We start from the raw sequence: 20847 nt of genomic DNA on the forward strand, positions 1-20847 counted from the left end.
AAGTGACTACATTTATAAAATGCCTACTGAAAGGTCTCCATCTAAAGCTACGAAATCCTTGAGCGCCCCATTGGAGCATTGCGAATCGGAGCCTAATTTATGTAACATAAATCCAGATGCTACAACACGGGCACGGGTTGCTACGCGAAAGATAACCAAGCGGCAGCGGCGTGAGAGTTCAGAGAGCCAAACAGATACAACTTCTGATGAGATTGAAACGATGAAACAGCTATTTTCAGCGCAAGACGCAAAATTAAATACCATCATGAGTTTCATGAGAGACATAAAATCCCAAATGAGTGAGGTTCAAAGCTCCATAGAATTTATGTCTCAAAAATACGATGAACTTCTTATTAGGTTCAATGACATGGAAGAAGAGCAAAAATCAGACAAGAAAAAGATAGCGCTCCTCGAGAGCAAAATTGAGTTCCTGGACCGCGCTTCTCGTTCTGGCTCGATAGAACTAATAAATGTCCCGCAAAAAAATGGAGAAACCAAGTCGGACTTATTGCACGTGCTGAAAAAGACTGGGGATGTCCTTAAAGTCAGCATAGAGAATAGTGAAGTCAAAAATATACATCGGATTTCCACCTCTAACCCCAGCAACAAGCCGATCATTGCCGAGTTTGCGACTGTCCTAAAAAAGGAAGAAGTGTTGTCCGCCGTTAAAATATTTAACAAAAACCATAAGGATGACAAGCTTAACACAATGCACCTACATATTGAAGGTCCAAAAAAAGCAATATACGTATCGGAGAGCCTCACCTTCAAAAATAAGAAAATCTACGCAATGGCCAGGGAAACGTCCAAAGCCCTGAACTATAAATATTGCTGGATCTCGCATGGCACTGTCTACCTCCGCAAGCAAGATGGTGCTCCCGCACTGCGTATTATTGACGAGTCAGACCTTTTAAAAATCAAACAGTGACTATCTTACTCTGTCTGGTTTGCATGTATCAATTTAATTTTAATTCCATTAAGTTTTTCTGCATCACTGTTAAGTAATTATTATTCTTTAAACAATGTATCCAATAATCGTTTATACAAATGTGAACATCAAACACTCATATACAAGAACTATTTAATTGTAATTGTAACACATTTCACACTCACATACACACTATCACGCACAAACCACTTTAATTTCCTATCCCTACTCACACATATTACTATACTGCACATCTATATACACACATTCATTCAAGAAATCCGGGCGACTACTAACAGTACCACAGTTATTTTATACTACATGCCTATTATCGTATCCTTGGGTCAACTATATTATTATTATCCAGAAAAAAATGCACAAATCAAATCAATTATTTTGACAAATTTTTATCTTCATTACATAATTCAATCCTATTATTAATTTACACTCAACTGACATTGAGCAGATAGACCAGATCAGTTGCTCTTATGTCCCTAATCCATCCATACTGAAATCTACTCTTAAACTAACTAAAAACTCGTTAACCGTTCTCTCAGTGAACATAAGAAGTATCAATTGTAATCTTGACCGCTTTCTTATTTTCTTAACAAAACTTGAACTGCAAATTGATATAATTGTCTTATCAGAAAGCTGGACGGATTCAGATACTATTATACCGACTATAAATGGCTACGACAACTTTTCTACAAAAAAAACCTATAACCAAAACGATGGCGTAGTTGCTTATGTCAAGTCTAGCATTTCAGTAATAAGCACCGAAATAAACATTAAAGAAGGTAATTGTCTACGGCTCGACTTACCCGATGACCTCACCATTATTTGTACCTATCGCCCATCGACCTTTAAAAACCCCACCAACTACATTAATTCCCTAAATTCCTTTCTACAGACATTACAAACAGGTAATATAATTTTTACGGGTGACGTCAACATCGATACACTGCCAGGAAATGCAACCACTAAAACAAATGATTACCTTAATATGATGGCTTTCCACGGGCTAAGGCAGGGTATAGATAAAGCGACTAGACAGAATGCATGCCTTGACCATTTCATGGTTAAATGTAAGTATGATTGTCATACTTTTGTCTTCGACGCATTCACTGATCACTCACCAATATTAATTCATATAAATAAACCGATAAATAAAAAACCTACACAACCTTTTACTAAATCATTTATAGACTACGAATGTATAAGCTCTGAGCTAAAAAAGATAGACTGGGACTTTTTGTATTCTTGTAAAGACGTTAACGAAGCAACTGCAAATGTATCACAAAATATTCAAACAATTATTTCAAAAAACACCACTGTGGTTACAATTTCTAAGAAATTAAAACCCCTTAAACCCTGGATAACTATAGGAATGATGAAATCGATTCGAATAAGAGACAAATTATTTAAAAAAACTAAAAAACAACCTAATGATATTAATCTACTACAAGAATATTCAAATTATAGACAAATATGTAATAAAATAATTAAGCATTCAAAAAAGGAATACTATGCCAACGAACTAAAAAAAACTGCTGGTAATAACAAAGAAACTTGGAAGGTAATTAAAGAACTTTGCAACCTTACTAAATCAAAAGAACCTCCATTAGAACTACTTAAAATAAAGGATCTTCCTGTGGAATCTCTGGAATGTGAACACGTACTTCACATCCATAGGTAGCGAACTAGCTGGGCTTACAATGCGAATTATGAAGACCAGTGAGTCAGCATTAGTGACAGGAGCAACAGATAATTTTACCCCACTAAATTGTATTTATTTAGCTCCTACAGATACCTATGAAATTGAAAGAATTATTGTGCAACTTGACTCTAATAGTGCAGCCGGAGGGGATAAAATTTCGGCAAGGATTTTAAAACTTAATTGCGATACTCTATTAGAACCAATCGCCTTTTTATGCAACCTGAGTTTTTCTACTGGGGTCTTCCCAACACTGTTCAAGTCTGCCGTTGTTTGCCCAATTTTTAAGTCAGGAGAACGTGACAAACCAACCAACTACAGACCAATTGCACTTCTTCCAATCCTTTCTAAAATAATAGAAAAGCTAGTGAACAGAAGGTTAATTAATTATGCAAATAATTCTGGTTTAATCAGCATTAACCAATACGGATTCAGATCAGGAATATCTACCGAGGACGCAGTACTTAAACTAACTTCAATGATCACTGATTACGTGGACCAAGGAGAGAGCTGTGTCGGAGTCTTTTTGGACCTCCAGAAAGCCTTCGATACGGTCTCGATCACGATTCTTCTGAGACGTCTCGAAAATCTAGGCATCAGAGGTACGGTACTTTCCTGGTTTGAAGACTATTTAACTAACCGACAACAGTGTGTGCGACTTGGTTCTTATCTTAGCGAAAGTGCCAAATGCACTTATGGTGTCCCACAAGGCAGCACACTTGGTCCATCCTTATTCCTTCTGTATATTAACAGTCTATGCAATCTCTCCATACCTGGTGCAGACCTGGTCATGTTTGCTGATGATACAGTCGTACTGTTTCATGGTAAAACTTGGCCAGAGGTACGTGTTCTAACAGAGAAGGGCTTGTGTAGGGTAACGACATGGCTGGAGGATAATCTTCTTACTATTAATGCACTCAAAACTAAATATGAGTTTGGCTTAGTGGCTTAACGTCGGGCCGTCGCTACGCCGCTCCACGCCTACAATCTACTTTCGGCACGCCGCTCCCGCCTACAGAGGACTTTCACTACGCCGCTCTGCAATTTTATTCACTTAAGGGCATGCTATGTCGAAATATTTAATTCCTAACATTGTATTAAAGGTTTAAACTGTATGTTTTGACTTTAACTTACTATGTATTAGTAGGTAAATATTGTATTATATTATATACGTAGTATTATACATTATGTTTAATATATATCTATTGTATTAGATACATACATATAGTATAATATGATTTATATAGTATATAGGTTAGGTATAGATATATGTATGTAAGTACATTTCATATACCTAAGTTGTATTGCTCTATCTACTGCATTTTTTCATAGACAACTATTTTGGGAAAAATCTTTATATATAAAAAAAAAGTGTAAGGTGTTTTGGGGAGTTGTTTTTGGTATGTTTTTGTATGAGGGCAGAGGTATATTTTTGTGAAAAATACTGGTAGACATTTTAATTTGGAAATTTAAATCTGTAAATATCTCGGCAATCGTAAGGTGTTTTGGGTAGTTGTTTAGGGGGAGTTGTTTTAGGTATGTTTTTGGATGAGGGCAGAGGTATATTTTGGTGAAAAATATGAACTTGTGCATTATATGCAATAGTATATACCTACGTGATTTTTTTAAATACATACAAGTAATGAAAAAGTTACAATATTGAAGTACATTTCAAAATTGTAGCTATACTAAATCATATCAGTATATATTATTATGTCATGTATACCTGCATCATTTATTTATTGATTATTTAGTACACTTCTTTGATCATAAATATCTTTCATCCAGGTTTTCTTGAAAAATCGTTTTAAGCGATAAGACTGCCAGTTTTGTACATATGTTAAGTTATGTTTCATATGTATGTGTACAAACGAAGAATATTCTATCTATCTATGTATCTAATATTAGTAAAAAAAATAAATGTTTATAGGAGGGCATCCCCTTAACTTGAAAATGTTACGCGCGGCATAACGAAAGTACTTCATAAGCGAGGAGCGGCGTAACGCAAGTAGGTTGAAAGCGTAGGCTCGGAGCGGCGTAGCGGCGGCCCGACGTTAAGCCAGCAACTCCTTTGTTTCAGCAAAACTAAAGCCAACGAACCTGATATATCTTTCGAAATCAAAATTCATACATTTCCGTGCAACAGGAACTGTGTCAGGGACTGTAGCTGTACTGTTCTTGCGCGAGTTCCCACCGTAAAATATCTAGGTGTAATTTTAGATGACAAGCTGAACTGGTCATCGCATATATCAAGCCTATCAGGCAGGGCTCGGAAGCTCATACATGTTTTTAGAAATCTAAGGCTAGCTGCTGACCAAAAGCTGTTAATCTCAACCTACAAAGCGCTATGCCAAAGTATTCTAACATACTGTATTTGTACTTGGGGCTGTGCAGCTAAAACTTATTTGTTGGAAGTCGAAAGAGCTCAAAGAGCTATTCTTAAAGTTGCTCTTGGTCTACCTTACCGATACTCTACAGACTGTTTGTACAAAGACGCGAATGTCCTTCCTATACGTAAATTGTTTATTTATCAGGTTCTGCGAAGATTCCACTCCAAAGTTGTCCCTAGCGAACCACTTATGCTTAGAAGAGTGCCTAGATTTTATATTCCTTCTGTAAAATCAGCCATAGGCCAACGACATTTTAATTACATTGCCCCTAAACTATATAACATGGTCTTGCTTGAGGACAATCAACTTGTCAATTTCAAGAACTTCAATTTCAAAAATTTCATTATAAACTGGCTGAGACAATTTGATTACGAATCAACTGAGGACTTATTTTATATCCAAGTTTAAGTTACATATTGTATACTAAGTATTTCATTTATTATTTTTTTGAATTTTTCCTATTTATAGACGCCACATTCAACCTTCGCCCATATACACACACACACACACATACATTCTCTCTCACACACACACACACACACACACATACATACACACTTCTCACTCACTACTCACTACACATGCATGAATAGTTGTAAACTAACTTAAGTTCATATTAAGTTTTTTTTTTCTTCTCTTTGTTATACTTAATAGTTGTCACATTAATGAGGAGCCTGTCTTCTACGACACAGGGCAACCTAATGTAGAAGCAGTGCATCATAAAATTTGTAACAATTGTATAATAAAGAAATTTTTCATTTTCATTTTTTTTTTCAAATAATAAACGTTATAAATAAATAAAATAAAGCGTAAACAATCCACTGATATAAACGACATGTCAACGGCTGTATTAGACTATCTACCCCCTGTTGTTATATCTTTACTTTGTATGCTATTCAACCAATGCGTAAATGAGGGTGATTATCCTAGCCTTCTAAAACAAATAAAAGTACAGCCTATATACAAGGGAAAGGGTGAAATGAACATGCTTAGGTATTTTAGACCGATATCCCTCATACCTATAATATCAAAAGTATTCGAGCATCTTATAAGTGACAGACTTATAAAACATTTCATAAAAAATAAACTTCTCAATCATCAACAATACGCTTATCAGCAAAACAGGTCGACTGTTGACGCGGCGCGTGATGTCGTGTGCCGAGTGATGAGTCATCACGAGGCGGGCCGGCAGGTCGCCGCCGTGTTCTGTGACCTGTCGCGCGCATTCGAGCTAGTTAACCACCAACTTCTTTTAAAGAAACTTAAATTGTATGGTATTACTGATGACTTCTACAACACAATTGCAGTGTTTTTGCGCGACCGGAAGCAATGCACGTACGTCCGGAACTCGAAGTCCGACCTTGAATTCATAGGTGACTGCGCGGTGCCGCAGGGTTCTACTATGGGAAACTACCTATTCCTAATCTTGGTCAATGACCTAACAGCGGCATCTGAGCACGCCGAATATGTCTTGTTTGCAGACGACGGTTGCCTGATTGTATCTGCTGAGAACTATGTTCTGCTCAAACACAAATTAAACCTAGTCACTGCCTGCATACACGACTGGTTCAGCGCAAATGGAATGCTGCTAAATATAGAAAAAACGAACATTGTTCATTTCCAGCTGAGAAGGACTAGGGGACATGACCTAAATGTGGTGTGCAACGGAGTGGCGGTGCCGCAGGTGGACCAGGTGAAGTACCTCGGCTTCGTGATCGATGCCGGCCTCACCTGGGCGCCGCACATTGACGTCACGTGCGCCCGCCTCGCCTCCGCGTGCTTCGCGCTGTCCCGTCTGGCTCGTAGCTTGTCTAATGAAAATATGAAAAAAGCATACTACGGATATTTTCACTCGATTCTATCATACGGTGTTGACCTCTGGGGTAATGCGGCGTGCTCCGAAAGGATACTAAGACTCCAAAAACGTGCCGTACGAATAATTGCTCACAAACCATGGGACTGTCCCGCTCAACAATTATTTAAAAACTGTAACATCCTAACACTACCGTGCCTATACGCGCTAGAAGTTGCAAAATACGCAAGGCGTAACCTTGACAAATTTAATACTAAAGCAGACTTCCACCGGGTCAACACCCGGCGGCGTAATCAGCTGATCGCGCCCGCGACTAGGCTCGCCAAGTCTGATAAATGTATTAACACTCTCGTTCCCAGAGTATACAATGCACTGCCTGATAACGTAAAAGAAACAAAATCTGAAACCGTTTTCATTGCAAAACTTAAAAATATATTGGTTAATATGCCTATTTATAAATTCACTGACTTCCCTGCCTCGTTGTCCTCTGTGACCCCAACCTTGCCTACCAACTAAATTGCAATAACAACCTGTACCTATCTATCTGTAAAATTACTGTATTTTTAACTACATCATAAATTAACATTAAAATTAAATTGTAATTACCTAAATAATATTACATACTTAATTAGCTAATGTACCTATCTATAAAATGTAATAAGTATAACTTGTGATTGTAATTATGATTTGTGAGTTGTGACGTATAAATAATATTTTATAAATAAATGATTTGAATTTTGAATTAATATTTGTCGTTAATTTTCGGTGAAGTGACGTAAATGGCAGTGTAGTTACCTGCGGCGGGCGCGGGCTCTGCGGGCGGCTCCTCGGCCTTCGCCTCCTCCTTGGGCGCCGCCTTCTTCTCCGCCGGCTGTAGGTTCACCACCTGGGGAGGACCAATACTCAGTTATATCTAGAAAACAGTTCAACGTGTTGAGAATTGAAACTTATGGGATTCAATACTGTGCAGTTTCGAGCTTTTGGGATACTTATCATAATTTAATTTATTAAATTCAATTTAGTGAGGTTTAACATTTATGAATTCAACTGTCATATAGGATTCATTATTTATTGCAATTGTGTTAGACAGTTTTTCCACCAACAAGCTACTTTGTTGGTGAAGTAGAGCTACAACAAGAATCGAGTAGGCGATTAGCGAAAAGCTAGATAGTTTTGTCCCTGTGCTATAAGCAATTAGGTACTCTTGTTTATGGATTTTGAACAGATCTTTCAGATTCCACTTTCCATTTGAAAAATCAAAAATCCTTATTTTTAAAATAATGAAATTTGCTTATTTTCACTCTTTTCTAACAGTTGTAGTTACCTGGTGGAAGTCGCTCTCGCGCATCATGCTGGGCTGGCGGTTGCGCAGCTGGCCGCTGTAGCCTGTGGCTAGGACGTACAGGTCTGGGCGTTGAGTCTTCTCTTCTTCCTTCACCTGAGGAGATATACAGAAATACTGTCAGTTTCACAGTTGAGAACTTAGGTAGTAGAATTTGAGTATGGAATGCAGCGCTGCGATTGGCTGGGCTATCATTGAGAAGGTCTTAAGATCATGCTTAGGTAGATTTACCTAAATGTGAAACTGAGCCATACGTTACTATAACATGTTTATATGGTGTTGTTTATTATCAGGAGATATCTCTACTGCTCATGAGCTAAATATAGGACCTAGTGGGCGAGGACACCAATAACCTAACCAACGTTTAAAACCCCCGTCACCGAACGGATGAGCCGATTTCGATAAAATATGGCCAAGCGCACTCGGGGTAGCACTAGCTATAATCCATAAAAGACAAAACACAAATCGGTCCAGCCGATTTTCAGATATGCTACCGCAAACATACACACAGACACATACACGTTAAACTCATGAAACCCCTCTTTTTCCGTGGCGGTACCTTCTCGATCTTCCGCTGTATGATCATGGCGAGCTTGTGCAGCGCGGGGAAGTGTGGCAGCACCCTCGCGAGCACGAGCAGCGCGTTGCGCGTCTGCACGTAGTCGCGCGAGTCGAGGCACACCACCATCGCCTTCGTCACCTTGTAGTGCCACTTGTGGCACACGTGTCTGTAAGAAAATGTTGAGATTGAGAGGATTTAATACTAGTCAAGTAGTAATATACAGGGTGGTAATATAGTAGTGGACCAACGGAAAGAGGGTGACTCCAGGGTCAATCTATCTATTCGTCCACTATTCACAGGTCGCCTACTATACATCACAATCACATAAATATTATTAGTGATAGGATACATAAGAAAATATTTCAGACAAAACTACAGTGAGCACGGTCTAGTGCTCATTGGATTATCATTAGATTAGTCGCTAGCGGTTGAATGAGGCATGTGGAGTAATCTAGACAATATGATAAATGGCACTTGGTAGGTATACCTACTACAAAAATCTTTCTGAACGGCTACGTTTAAACACACATATCATCACTTAACAACAAATTGCTAGGCACCGCCCCTAACAAAGGGCGGCAAAAATCTCTCAAACCTTTCCCACCTAGTCATCAGCAACAGAAACTCACCTGTAATTCTCATAGCCCACATGGTCATTGGCCTCAGTGAACTGGTTGGACACCCTGTATTTCGTCACAAAGCCGGGGTAGTGCGCACACTCCTGTTGGAAGGCGGCCTTGTCCCCGTGCCAGCGCATCGCCGTGCCCAGCACGGAACACAGGAACGTGCCGTAGCGCGCCGCCTCGGCCTCCGTGCAAGACATCACGGAGTAGGTTATGTCGCAGAATAGCTGCGGAGGGAAAGGTTGTTGTTATTATTTTGGAGACATTTCAGGGCCTTTGTTGTGTTGAACTAACATTGATAGTTTTTTAAGGCCTTCGCTGTGTTGAGGGGAGCAATCGGAGCGGATGCCTCTTGTTTTTACAAATTCAATAGAAAAAGGCTCTGCTCCAGGGATTCGCACAGCGGAGATAAGGTAGAACTAGGTAGAACGATTATAGATTGTGGTATATTACTTAGTTGGCTTTAAATATGGCTAGGGTATAGCTATAGCTATATAAATAGGTCATAGGACCAGTCAAGAATTTTACGTTTCCATACAGGTTACCTAAGATTCCAATATGTAAACAACTTACATGATCATAACACAGAAGCGTCGAGAAATTAGGCCTCTTCAACGCATGCACAGTATGCACAAACTGGGCACAATACAACGCATCGCCCGGCGTAAACACACATCGCGGAAAGAGACACAGTTGCATCAGCCGCGTCACCACCTCGTTCTTGACTCATTCACTATCCAATATTGAGTTTTATCTTTAGCTTACAGCTACACGGGTTAATTATCGACGCAGATAAACGTCACTATATCGCGATTCGTTATAAATACGGCGCTGCGATATACGGCGATTGAACGCGCATCAAACGAGTTTATCGACGTCGATAGCAAACCCGTGTAGCGGCCGCTGTAGCCTTTTATAAGAAGCAACAAAAAGAAAAAAAAAACTCACCCGATCATAGCACAGCAGCGTCGAGAAATTAGGCGTCTTCAACGCATGCACAGTATGCACAAACTGCGCACAGTACAACGCATCGCCGCCGGGTGTAAACACACATCGTGGAAAGAGACACAGGTGCATCAGCCGCGTCACTGTCTCGTTCTTGACTTATTCACTACCCAATCTTGATATTTAGCTTACAGCTGCCGCTACACGGGTTCATTGTCAACATAGATAAACGTCAATATATCGCGATTTGTTTTAAGACGATGCATTTAACGTGTTTATCGACGTCGATAACGAACCCGTGTAGCGGCCTCTGTAGCCTTTTATAAGAAACCACTAAAAGGTAATAAAACTCACCCGATCATAACACAATAGCGTCGAGAAATTAGGCGTCTTCAACGCATGCACAGTATGCACAAACTGCGCACAGTACAACGCATCGCCGCCGGGTGTAAACACACATCGTGGAAAGAGACACAGGTGCATCAGCCGCGTCACTGTCTCGTTCTTGACTTATTCACTACCCAATCTTGATATTTAGCTTACAGCTGCCGCTACACGGGTTCATTGTCAACATAGATAAACGTCAATATATCGCGATTTGTTTTAAGACGATGCATTTAACGTGTTTATCGACGTCGATAACGAACCCGTGTAGCGGCCTCTGTAGCCTTTTATAAGAAACCACTAAAAGGTAATAAAACTCACCCGATCATAACACAATAGCGTCGAGAAATTAGGCGTCTTCAACGCATGCACAGTATGCACAAACTGCGCACAGTACAACGCATCGCCCGGCGTAAACACACATCTCGGAAACAGACACAGTTGCATCAGCCGCGTCACTGTCTCGTTCTTGGCCGACTTGGCGGCGCGCGCGGGGAACCATGTCACACACTCGCGTTGCAGTCGCGCGGCCACTCGGGCCACGTGGTCTTGTTGGCGACGCTTCTCGTCCTGGGGGAGAAATGGTAGAGTTGATTAAACGGATGAGTACCGGCTTATAGAGGAGACAGTTTTACACTGAGGTGACTAAAAACATAGTCACCACGTAACTAGCTGTAGTAGCCAGGCTGGCTGACGGTGCGGAGGCGCTCGATCTCACAGTCGTAGCTCTCTACTAGCACGCTTCGTCCAATCAGACACCCACACAACGACATCGCTGTGCTATGATTGGGCACTCTCTCTGTCACTATACCTCGTGCTATGATTGGTCACTATACCTGTAGTTTCTCCAGCAGTGTGTGGTATCTCTCCTGCTCCTTCTTCCCCTTAGTGCCAGGGGCGTCGCGAGCGAGAGACTGGCGAGACGCTTTATCCCGCGGTTGTTGCTCTTTACTTACACGGTTCGTCCAATCAGAAACCCACGCGGCCTAAACCCTGGTCTATGATTGGTCACTTTCCTCACCAATCACGTGACCCTACCTGTAGTTTCTCCAGCAGTGTGTGGTATCTCTCTTGCTCCTTCTTCCCCTTAGTGCCGGGCGCGTCGCGCGCGGCGGCGGCGGCGGCGCGGAGGCGCTCGATCTCGCGGCCTTAGCTCTATACTAGCACGCTTCGTCCAATCAGAGACAACGCGGCAACAACCCTGGTCTATGATTGGCCACTTTCCTCACCAATCGCGTGTCCCTACCTGTAGTTTCTCCAGCAGTGTATGGTATCTCTCTTGCTCTTTCTTCCCCTTAGTGCCGGGCGCGTCGCGCGCGGCGGCGGCGGCGGCGCGGAGGCGCTCGATCTCGCGGTCGTAGCTCTCTACTGGCACTTTGAGGTCGTACATTGATAGTGACCTGGGGAAATGTACATTGTGGTGTAGTTGTAATATATCCATGTCGGGTAGTCTGTTAACAGCCAATACACGGTTTGAACATCGCTCTCGTATTTAATTCTAAATCTATTCATAAACACAATAATATTATGATGATGACGTTTATTTGAAGACGTTTGCATGGTGCAGCGGTTAGTACACTATTTAAAGCACCGAATTTTCCGGGATTCCATGGCTGGAGCAGATGCAGGCCTAATGATGAAAAATGTCAATAAGCCTGCCCCCATTTGCCCTGCAAGAACGCAATGCGTGGATTTTTTGATACTTTGGGAGATTGCAACCGGAAAAACTTGTCCCGACCGCAGTAAGAATATAGAAAAACTTTATCCTACTAATATTATAAAGGCGAAAGTTTGTAGTTTTGTGTGTGTGTTTGTTTGTTACTTCTTCACGTCAAATCGTCTGAACCGATTGTAATGAAGTTTGGTATGGTGTTAGCTGTCACCCTGGATTAACACATATGCTACTTTTTATGGCGGAATTCCCACGGGAAAACGTTTTATGGCAAAGCGAACCTCGCGGGAACCTCTAGTAACACAATAACTGTAAATTCTTACCAGAAAGTGACGTAGAACTCTGGCGAGATGTCCTCCCACACTCGCGCGGGCAGCAGCGGCGTCACCGACTGCACGATCGGCTGCAGCGCCATCTTCGACGCTTCCGTGTATCTGGAATTAGAGGGTTCGTGGTTAATCGCGTGTATTTTTACTTTCTATGTGTTATAGGAATAAAAATAAGGGAGTAATGTAGTGCTCCAGCGCCATCTTCGACGCTTCCGTGTATCTGGAATTTGAGGGCTCATGGTTAATCGCGTATATTTTTACTTTCTATGTGTTTTAGAAATAAAAATGAGGGAGTAATGTAGTGTAAACTTTCTTACTCTGTTTTCCAATGGTCAGGCAGGTTACGACATTTATGGTCAGTCAAAATTACTTATACGAGGGCGGGTCAATAAGTCCGTGACTTTTTGAAGAAAATACTGGTTTTTGGGTAATTTTATTTTTTATTTTTCAACGTAGTCTCCTTTGAGCACTATACACTTTGTCCAAAGTTTCTGCAATTTTTTATCCCTTCCAAAAAAATGAGGTTTCTCGAGGTCATCAAAATACCCACCTTGGCCTTCTTTGGCGCCGATTCACCCCGAGAAACCCACTGTTTAGACTGATGTTTGGTCTCTGGTGTGTTGTGGTGGATCCACGTTTTGTCCACGGTTACAAAACGGCGCAAAAACTCGTCCGAATTTCGGTTGAACTACGCCAAACACTCCTCTGCGAAGTTGTCATTCGATTGCGTTTGTGAGCAAACGCGGCACCCATCTTGCGGAAAGCTTTTTCATACCCAAGTGATCATTCAAAATTGAAACCACTGAGCCACGTGATATCCCTGTGGCTTCCACTATCCCTTTCACTTTCAATCTCCGATCGGCCAACACCATGTCGTGAATTTTTTCAATCATTTCAGGTGTAGAGACCTCAACTGAGTGCCATGGACGTCAAGCATCTTCCGTACTTGTACGGCCAGAACGGAATTCAGTAAACCACTTTTTACCATAGATATTGATGGTGCAGAGTCCCCATAATCTTTATCAAGCTTAGCCTTGGTTTCAGTGATGGTTTTTTTCCGCAAAAAATCATGCTTAGTGAGCACACGAAATTCAGTTTTTTCCATTATGTTTTTAAATCACGCGGTAATTGCTAAGAACGGGTGTAAAACACTAACCAAGTGACGTAACTGGTCCAAATTTTTACAGATGTCAACTGACAGTTGCCTGTTGACAGGAGCAATGTTGTTCTATCAGTTAAGTGGCGGGAAATTATAAAAGTCACGGACTTATCGACCCGCCCTCGTAGTTACTTATAGGTTATTCTACCAGTTATTCATGCAAAATGTGACTAAAACATGTGTCGCTACAATATTATTAGGATTATGTAAAGGTGGCAGCTCCTGTTAAAACGAAAGGTTGCCAGATCACCTTGCATTTAATAATTCTACCAGTAGCACGGCATATTTATCTAATCACGGCCATGCCCAGGAAGAACGCCACGTCCGCGTCCACGTGGCACTATAATACAATACTCGTGTCACCTCTCAACACATTGTTCCCGTGTGTCGCCGGGCGCCGCCAGCGCGTCGGCCCGCGCGGAGATCCGCTGCGATAGCTCCGCGCGGTGCAGGAAGAACGCCACGTCCGCGTCCACGTGGTACTCGCGGAGGAGCTCCTGGGGAGATAAGGGGAGATTTTTTTTATTTTTATTTTTTTTTAAAGTTCTTTATTAACATAAAAGGTTGATACATTTTTAAAGTCTAGTGTACATTTTATTCCTAGGCTAAAAATATCTTAAATTCTAATGTTTTACAAGACCTGTCGGTCTTTTACAAAACTTATGGCATGAGGTAAGTATATATCAATATAATTAAGATTTAATTTATTTATTTATAAGACTACATACGTATTATAACAGCTATGCACGTTTTGGTTAAGGGTCTGCAATAGGGAATCGAGGGTTGGCATTGTCATAGAATTATATAGTAAATGATGCTCTACAGCCTTGAAAAAAATCACACAGGTAGCCGAAGAGTCTAGCTAGGTGCTGAATCATTCGAATTTAAGTAAATAGTTATGGATAACTGTAAATTAATTTCAGAATATCAAGAAAAACCAGTAAATCACACTCCCGTATTGTAACAACTGTGTCGTAATTATAAAGAATTTTCATATGATTCTTATCAAATTATAAAGATAAATGCTTGGACTAGGCGATAAATACCTTGTTTTTAAATAAACACACACCTATTTTGTGTAAATTAATAACAAACTTGGGCAATTTTTTTCCCTCAAATCTTCATACAAATATCTATGGCGGCTTTCTGTGTTATAAAATCATAAACACAAGTGACGTTTGACTCAGTCGGCCGCTGGCCTCCAAAGAAGGGTCACGTCGGTTTAGGCAGCACTGACAGCTCGCGATCTTTTCGTGTACAGATACAAAATCACTGCACATTGGTTGTCATTGCACTTTTTCAACTTTTATGACACAACATAATTTGATTTGAAATTGAGGAAGCATAATTCTTACACTATATTCAATACATTAAATTAAATTAGATAGTGGGCAATGTTCTCGCGTGACATTACAGTCTCGTAAAGGTCCGATGAGGAGCAGGAATATAGCGAATGGATCTAAGTGATGACAATACGTAGGAACATTAGGTTAGGATTAATCAAAAACACAGTCTCATGGTACTGGTTGAGGAATGGTCTCGTGAGGATCTGATGAGGGCAGTAACAAGGTGGTGACTGAATTTTATTTCAAAAATGTTAATAACTAAAAACATCGAGTTTGGGCTATTAAGTATGTTTTTCAGAGAGACAGAAAGATATTTTAGGTTTCCTCTGGATTAGTTAGGTTTACTGGGTTTACTAAATTCATTCGTAACGTAAAATTGATAATGACGGAATTTCTTCTATAGACAGTAGTTACTAAAAAAACCAACGATAGATGGCGTAATTTGCTGAAGTACCTGTCTAGTCACCCTGTCACGGGGTGACTTCGGTTGGTAACTCAGAAAAAATACTATATGTTATTGCATCAATAATAAAAAAATCAAGAAAATATTCAAAGTTTCCATCCTCGCACACAAATCACAAACTCATGCCCTGTTCTAGGAGCAGGGTCTACCCTAGTGCATTTTCATGTCCACTTTTCGGTTCTACCTTTTTTGGCCCAAGATTTATTTGCCTAATCTCGTATTGCATAGTAACGTTTGGTCAAAGTCTCGTTTCGCCGAAAATCGTATGGCATAAATCTCGATTAGTAAAAAGTTATTTCGCATTATCTTGTTTAGCCTAATAATGGTATGGCCAAATCTTGAATAGCCTAATAATAGGTTTATACAAAGTAATAATATTTGTTTGGCTTTAACTTTGACGGAGCGTCTCTCTATAGCGCAAACTGGTGCCTTGTATTGTTTCCGCTGTTTGGAAAACGCTCCGCTCCGCTTCGCTGCGCTCCGCTTTGGTTTTGATGAACATGTGCACCTAACACGCTCCTCCTCGCTTTGCTCGTCGTCGCACCTATCTTTAGGTTTCGATCTCATGGGGTTTGTAATAATTATTGTATGTGTATTATAAATGTATGTTGTATTGCTCGTTAACTTTCGATTTTTTAATCATTCAATATCGTGATTTTCGGGATGTATGAGAAAAAATACCACAATTTGTACATTTACTACATACTTAATATATTATTTATTAAGATAACATTAGGAGAAACAAGATTATACATAGGTATAGACGAACATACATTTGAGCAAACGAAACTTAGGTGTTTAAAGATTGTGCCTAAAGAGTTTTAGACGAAACGAGCCTTATGCCACATAATTCTTGGCAAAGTGATGGTTCGGCCAAAAATGTTTAGACCATACGAGTTATGCGAAATGAGTTTTGGTCAATAAAGATTATGCGAGATGAGGGGAACCGCCACTTTTCACTTGTGTCCCACCGGTTTCGGTGCTCAGCGGAATAGCACCATTAACCATTATTATTCTGAGATATCATCACTTCTTATTCTGAGTAACCTAACATAAAAACACGCCATCTATTGAAATCATTTTTTAATTAGGATTTGTCTATGGTGTGGTCCCCAAATTTAAGGGTAAAAGCAAAATAATTATATTTTAACCTTTTTTTATACCTATTATATTAAAAGACCAATTCAACGATACCCTACCTACACCATCAAAATAACCGGAAAAAATATCAGCCCAAAATTTACTTGTATGGGAGAGGGAGTACCCCAATATTTTTTGGGGTACTCCCCATATCTATGCGAAATATCAGCTTGATATCTTTACCCGTTTCTGAGAAAAAGGGCGGTGACAGACAGTCAGTCAGACAGACGGACAACAAAGAGATCTTATAACGGTTGCTTTTTTTTCCTTTTGAGGTACGAAACCCTAAAAATAAGAAAAAATATTATTCTGCTACCAAAAAATATACTTACAAACATACAAACATACAATCGAAAAATATTACCCTCCTCCTTCGGCAGTCGGGTAAAAACAAGTGAGACAGGGGGTCATTCTGAACTTTTGTTCTACGAGTTTTAAAAATTAACAAAAAAAAAACCTTTTTCATAGAAACTTTGATGACACGTGACTTTTTACCATGGAAAACGAATATTTTTTTTCGCGAATTTGCAAAACTCGTAGAACAAAAGTTGTTCAGAATGACCCCTTGAGTTGAGTCATCCCCTTTCGGCTTAGTATACCCTTAGTATCTACACTTTAATACCTGTAGTTACCTTTCTACAAGTAAGTAAATACTACATTTGTTTAGAAAGCTAATCGGGTTCCAAGTATGGAGAAAAGTGGCACCCCTATTAATTTCTACTCTTTCCTGGTGCTTACCAGTGTAATTAAAAATTATACTTACCCTCAAATCACTACTTGGAAATAATTGTCAATAAAGTTGGCGAGTAAAAGTTTATGACCCACTGTGCAAACTTACATGTGTGCGTGTCACTGCGTGTGCTGTGTGAAGAGCATTGAAAACCCAAATTTGGCGGGGCACGTCACCCTGTACGGGCCCTTAAACGATACATTTTATGGGCATTTTCGAAGTTAAATATTATTATAAAGAAAATATACATATTGTTTACGTACTTACATAATGTAACTGCTTATAACTATTTTAACATGCATTTAACTGATTACTTATATCTAGGTATCATGAACAAAGCAATAAGGCATTTATTAGTACCAACTCACTCGGCTTTAAAACGTAAAGTTGAGGGTAGATACGCAAACAACGCAGTGAGCGAGCGTCGCCGCGCTGGCTGGTGCCGAGGACCGCGCGTGACGTCAGAGAGCGTAGTGATGGGGTAGCTTCGTTACATATTTATATCGATTACTTAGCTGAGGTCGGGTTTTACCTAACTTTGCGATTAATTTGTTATCATTATGGTCTGCATTTATATAGAACTTTTTTGTTGTCTTAGTTATGAATTCTTTAATGGAGGGAAATTTAATTTTTGTATGAAGTTTCATTAAATTGGTTCGGAATGGCGTATTATAGGCTATTTTTATTGCCTTGTTCTGCAAGACCTGAAGTTTATTTAGGTTTGATTTAGATGTGCAACCCCAGACTGGACATGCGTATGTAATGCAAGGTCTAATAAGAGTCGAATATATGCATAATTTTGTATAGCTCTTGAGGTTGGATCGTCTGTTAAGTAGTGGTTTCAGGGCATTAAATGCCTTGATGCCTTTAAGGCGGAGGTTGCAAACGTGATCATTCCAGTTCAGTTTCTTGTCTAGAATAACTCCTAGGTATTTAACGGAATTACTCCATGGGATAGGGTGTTTGTTGACATGAAGGGTCCTTTTCGGGGTTTCTCTTTTCCTTGTAAATATAATTGCTTCGGTTTTAGTCGCATTAATCTGTAATTTCCAGTTTCTGAAGTAGTCAATGAGTTTGTCGATAGAAAGCTGGAGTCGATCGATGATTAAATCGATATCGTTTGATGTTGTAAAACAAGCAGTGTCATCGGCAAAACATGCTAAATTGGTTCGTGTTTGCCTTGGGGGAGGATAAGGGGAGATTGAGTTGAGGTTATAACGTTAGATAGATAGTGGTAGATATGGGCCCTATCCGTACTGTAACATCATTATTGAACTCTCGGATGCGTTCACAAATGATTAAACATTTATAACGTGTTATGAAAGTATTTTACATTGAAACGCACGTGACGTATGGGTGACTTTTTTTCTGCTGCCACGGGCATAAATATCCTATCAGTAGCGGAACTAGCTTTTAGTAGTAGATGTAGCTTGTAAATCGTAGTTATGTACCGCAAATCTTTTTTATGACACTAATAGTGACAGTGTAGGTACACCAAGGTGTTTTATTCTCTGTAGTGTACATTACTATATTCTATTCTATTCTTTAAAGTTTTTATTTAATTGTGGCAATATTAGTTTTGTCCTCTTTCTTTTCATTTCTTTCTACAGCGCCTCCTGGCACTGGTCTGCTAGTCTACCGACCACCTTCACTACTACTGGTCCAGTGTACACTACTATAGCACCTGCAGCGGCGGCAGGCGCGCCTGGTACTCTGCGGGCGACGAGGCGAGGAAGGTGCCCAGCTGCACCAGCGCCTCCTGGCACTGGTCTGCCATTCTACCGACCACCTTGAGCTGGGAGCCGTCGGACGTGCTGCTGTCGTCGTCCATCTCTGGAATTGGACAGGAGGTGTTATGTGGTGGAATTGAAGGAATCGTCTCGGAAGTGAGGTAATTTTTCTCAAATAGGCATTATTTTCGAAATGCCTTTTCGAGAATAATGGCTATTCGAGAACTGATGAGCCGATGAACCAAATAAATATTTCAATATTTCTGAATCTTGTTCAAGGCGTAGTGGAGCTTTTTATAAAATCGAGATCGAGGCAGGCTTGCCTACACTCAGCGCCATACAAAGTATACAAACACGCGATAACTATTCAACTCTAAAGGCTTTGTCAAACAGAGCGCGTTACTAGCGAGCGTCAGAGTGCTAACTTGACGCCGTGCTATGAATGTGCTGCTGGCGCCCTGTTAGACGGTATTTTACCATAGTAGTACAACACATCTTAGCGTCCTAGCGCGGCACAAGTTTGTCAAAGCCTTAACGGTGTAAAACTCTCACTGACATGCTATATGTAAGTTAGTTACCTTTCCACACGCAGTAGTGTCTCTGTTGCGCAGCCAGGATGCACAGCGCTATGTCCAGGTCGTTCTTCACGATAGCTTCCTTCAGCCGGGCCGAGGAGCGACGCGTGTTGCGCACTTGAGAGAAGTAGCCAGCCTGGAATGGGGGGTGGGTGTTAGCATATATTTATATACAACTTTATTATACCTACTCTTAATTAAAATAAAAAAAAATAGGCCAACTTATTGTCAAAAAAAAATCCTCCGGTGATTACATCCTTATACATGATGCTCTCGTCAATGGCCGCCAATGAAAAGACCACCGGTTGTGATTTGGGCGTAGGGTACTGGACCGCAGCGCAATTTGTCATTGGTATGTCTTTTATATAGAAATGCGTCCCTTCATTTGCGATAGTTCATGCAAAATAGATTGCAGCAATTTTTGCTGCAGTCTGCAGTCCGACATAATGTTATTACTCCTATAGTATTTGTCATAGACACGCTAACATGAAGTACACGGGCTAAAGTGGCAATTCGCAAGCGTTGTACGATACTACACAAACATATGAAAAAAAAACAGCGCCAACGTAGTCACTTTTCGAATAACAAATTTCACCTTAAATTTGACAATGAAAGTTGACGATACGCAACGTTAACGGAGGTTCGAAAATCTTGAAATCGCTGCACATATTAGTTTCATACACACCTCTCCCTTGAGCAGCTCCCCTCCGGACATGGCGTCCAGTTGCTCCGGAGTCATCTCCTCAGCCGCCTCGATACCCGCCATCTTCTGAACTATCTCCTTCAGGATCAGCAGGTCTTGGCTGTGGGAGAGAGGAATTTATTAGACTAAGGGTACATTTATTGCATATCTCTTGAGGAAATTCCTTAGATTTAGAATGGAGGTAAAATAAACGGCCATATTTGATGGATGTCAAAATCGTACACAGCCGGACCTCACTCTGTGTTTCCTTCTTCTTCTTCTTTCGTGTCAGTGAAATGCGATTTTTCATATTTGTCCAG

At 40.4% G+C, this 20847-nt stretch overlaps 1 protein-coding gene across 2 annotated transcripts in view; it reads right to left on the reverse strand.

The window, feature by feature from the left end:
- LOC105385265 (THO complex subunit 2) overlaps positions 1–20847 on the reverse strand; it is a 43354-nt gene that overhangs the window by 9504 nt on the left and 13003 nt on the right. For both annotated transcript variants that reach the window (XM_048625201.1, XM_048625200.1), the window contains exons 12-22: positions 20531–20648; positions 19849–19981; positions 19225–19373; positions 14225–14358; positions 12697–12807; positions 11948–12101; positions 11023–11271; positions 9379–9599; positions 8747–8915; positions 8170–8283; positions 7641–7731 (exon numbers count right to left, since the gene is read on the reverse strand). In XM_048625201.1, coding sequence (XP_048481158.1) covers positions 7641–7731; positions 8170–8283; positions 8747–8915; positions 9379–9599; positions 11023–11271; positions 11948–12101; positions 12697–12807; positions 14225–14358; positions 19225–19373; positions 19849–19981; positions 20531–20648 — 1643 coding nt within the window. The remainder of the gene's footprint in view (positions 1–7640; positions 7732–8169; positions 8284–8746; positions 8916–9378; positions 9600–11022; positions 11272–11947; positions 12102–12696; positions 12808–14224; positions 14359–19224; positions 19374–19848; positions 19982–20530; positions 20649–20847) is intronic.

Source organism: Plutella xylostella, chromosome 13, assembly GCF_932276165.1.
Source record: "Plutella xylostella chromosome 13, ilPluXylo3.1, whole genome shotgun sequence".
Lineage (NCBI taxonomy): Eukaryota > Metazoa > Arthropoda > Insecta > Lepidoptera > Plutellidae > Plutella > Plutella xylostella.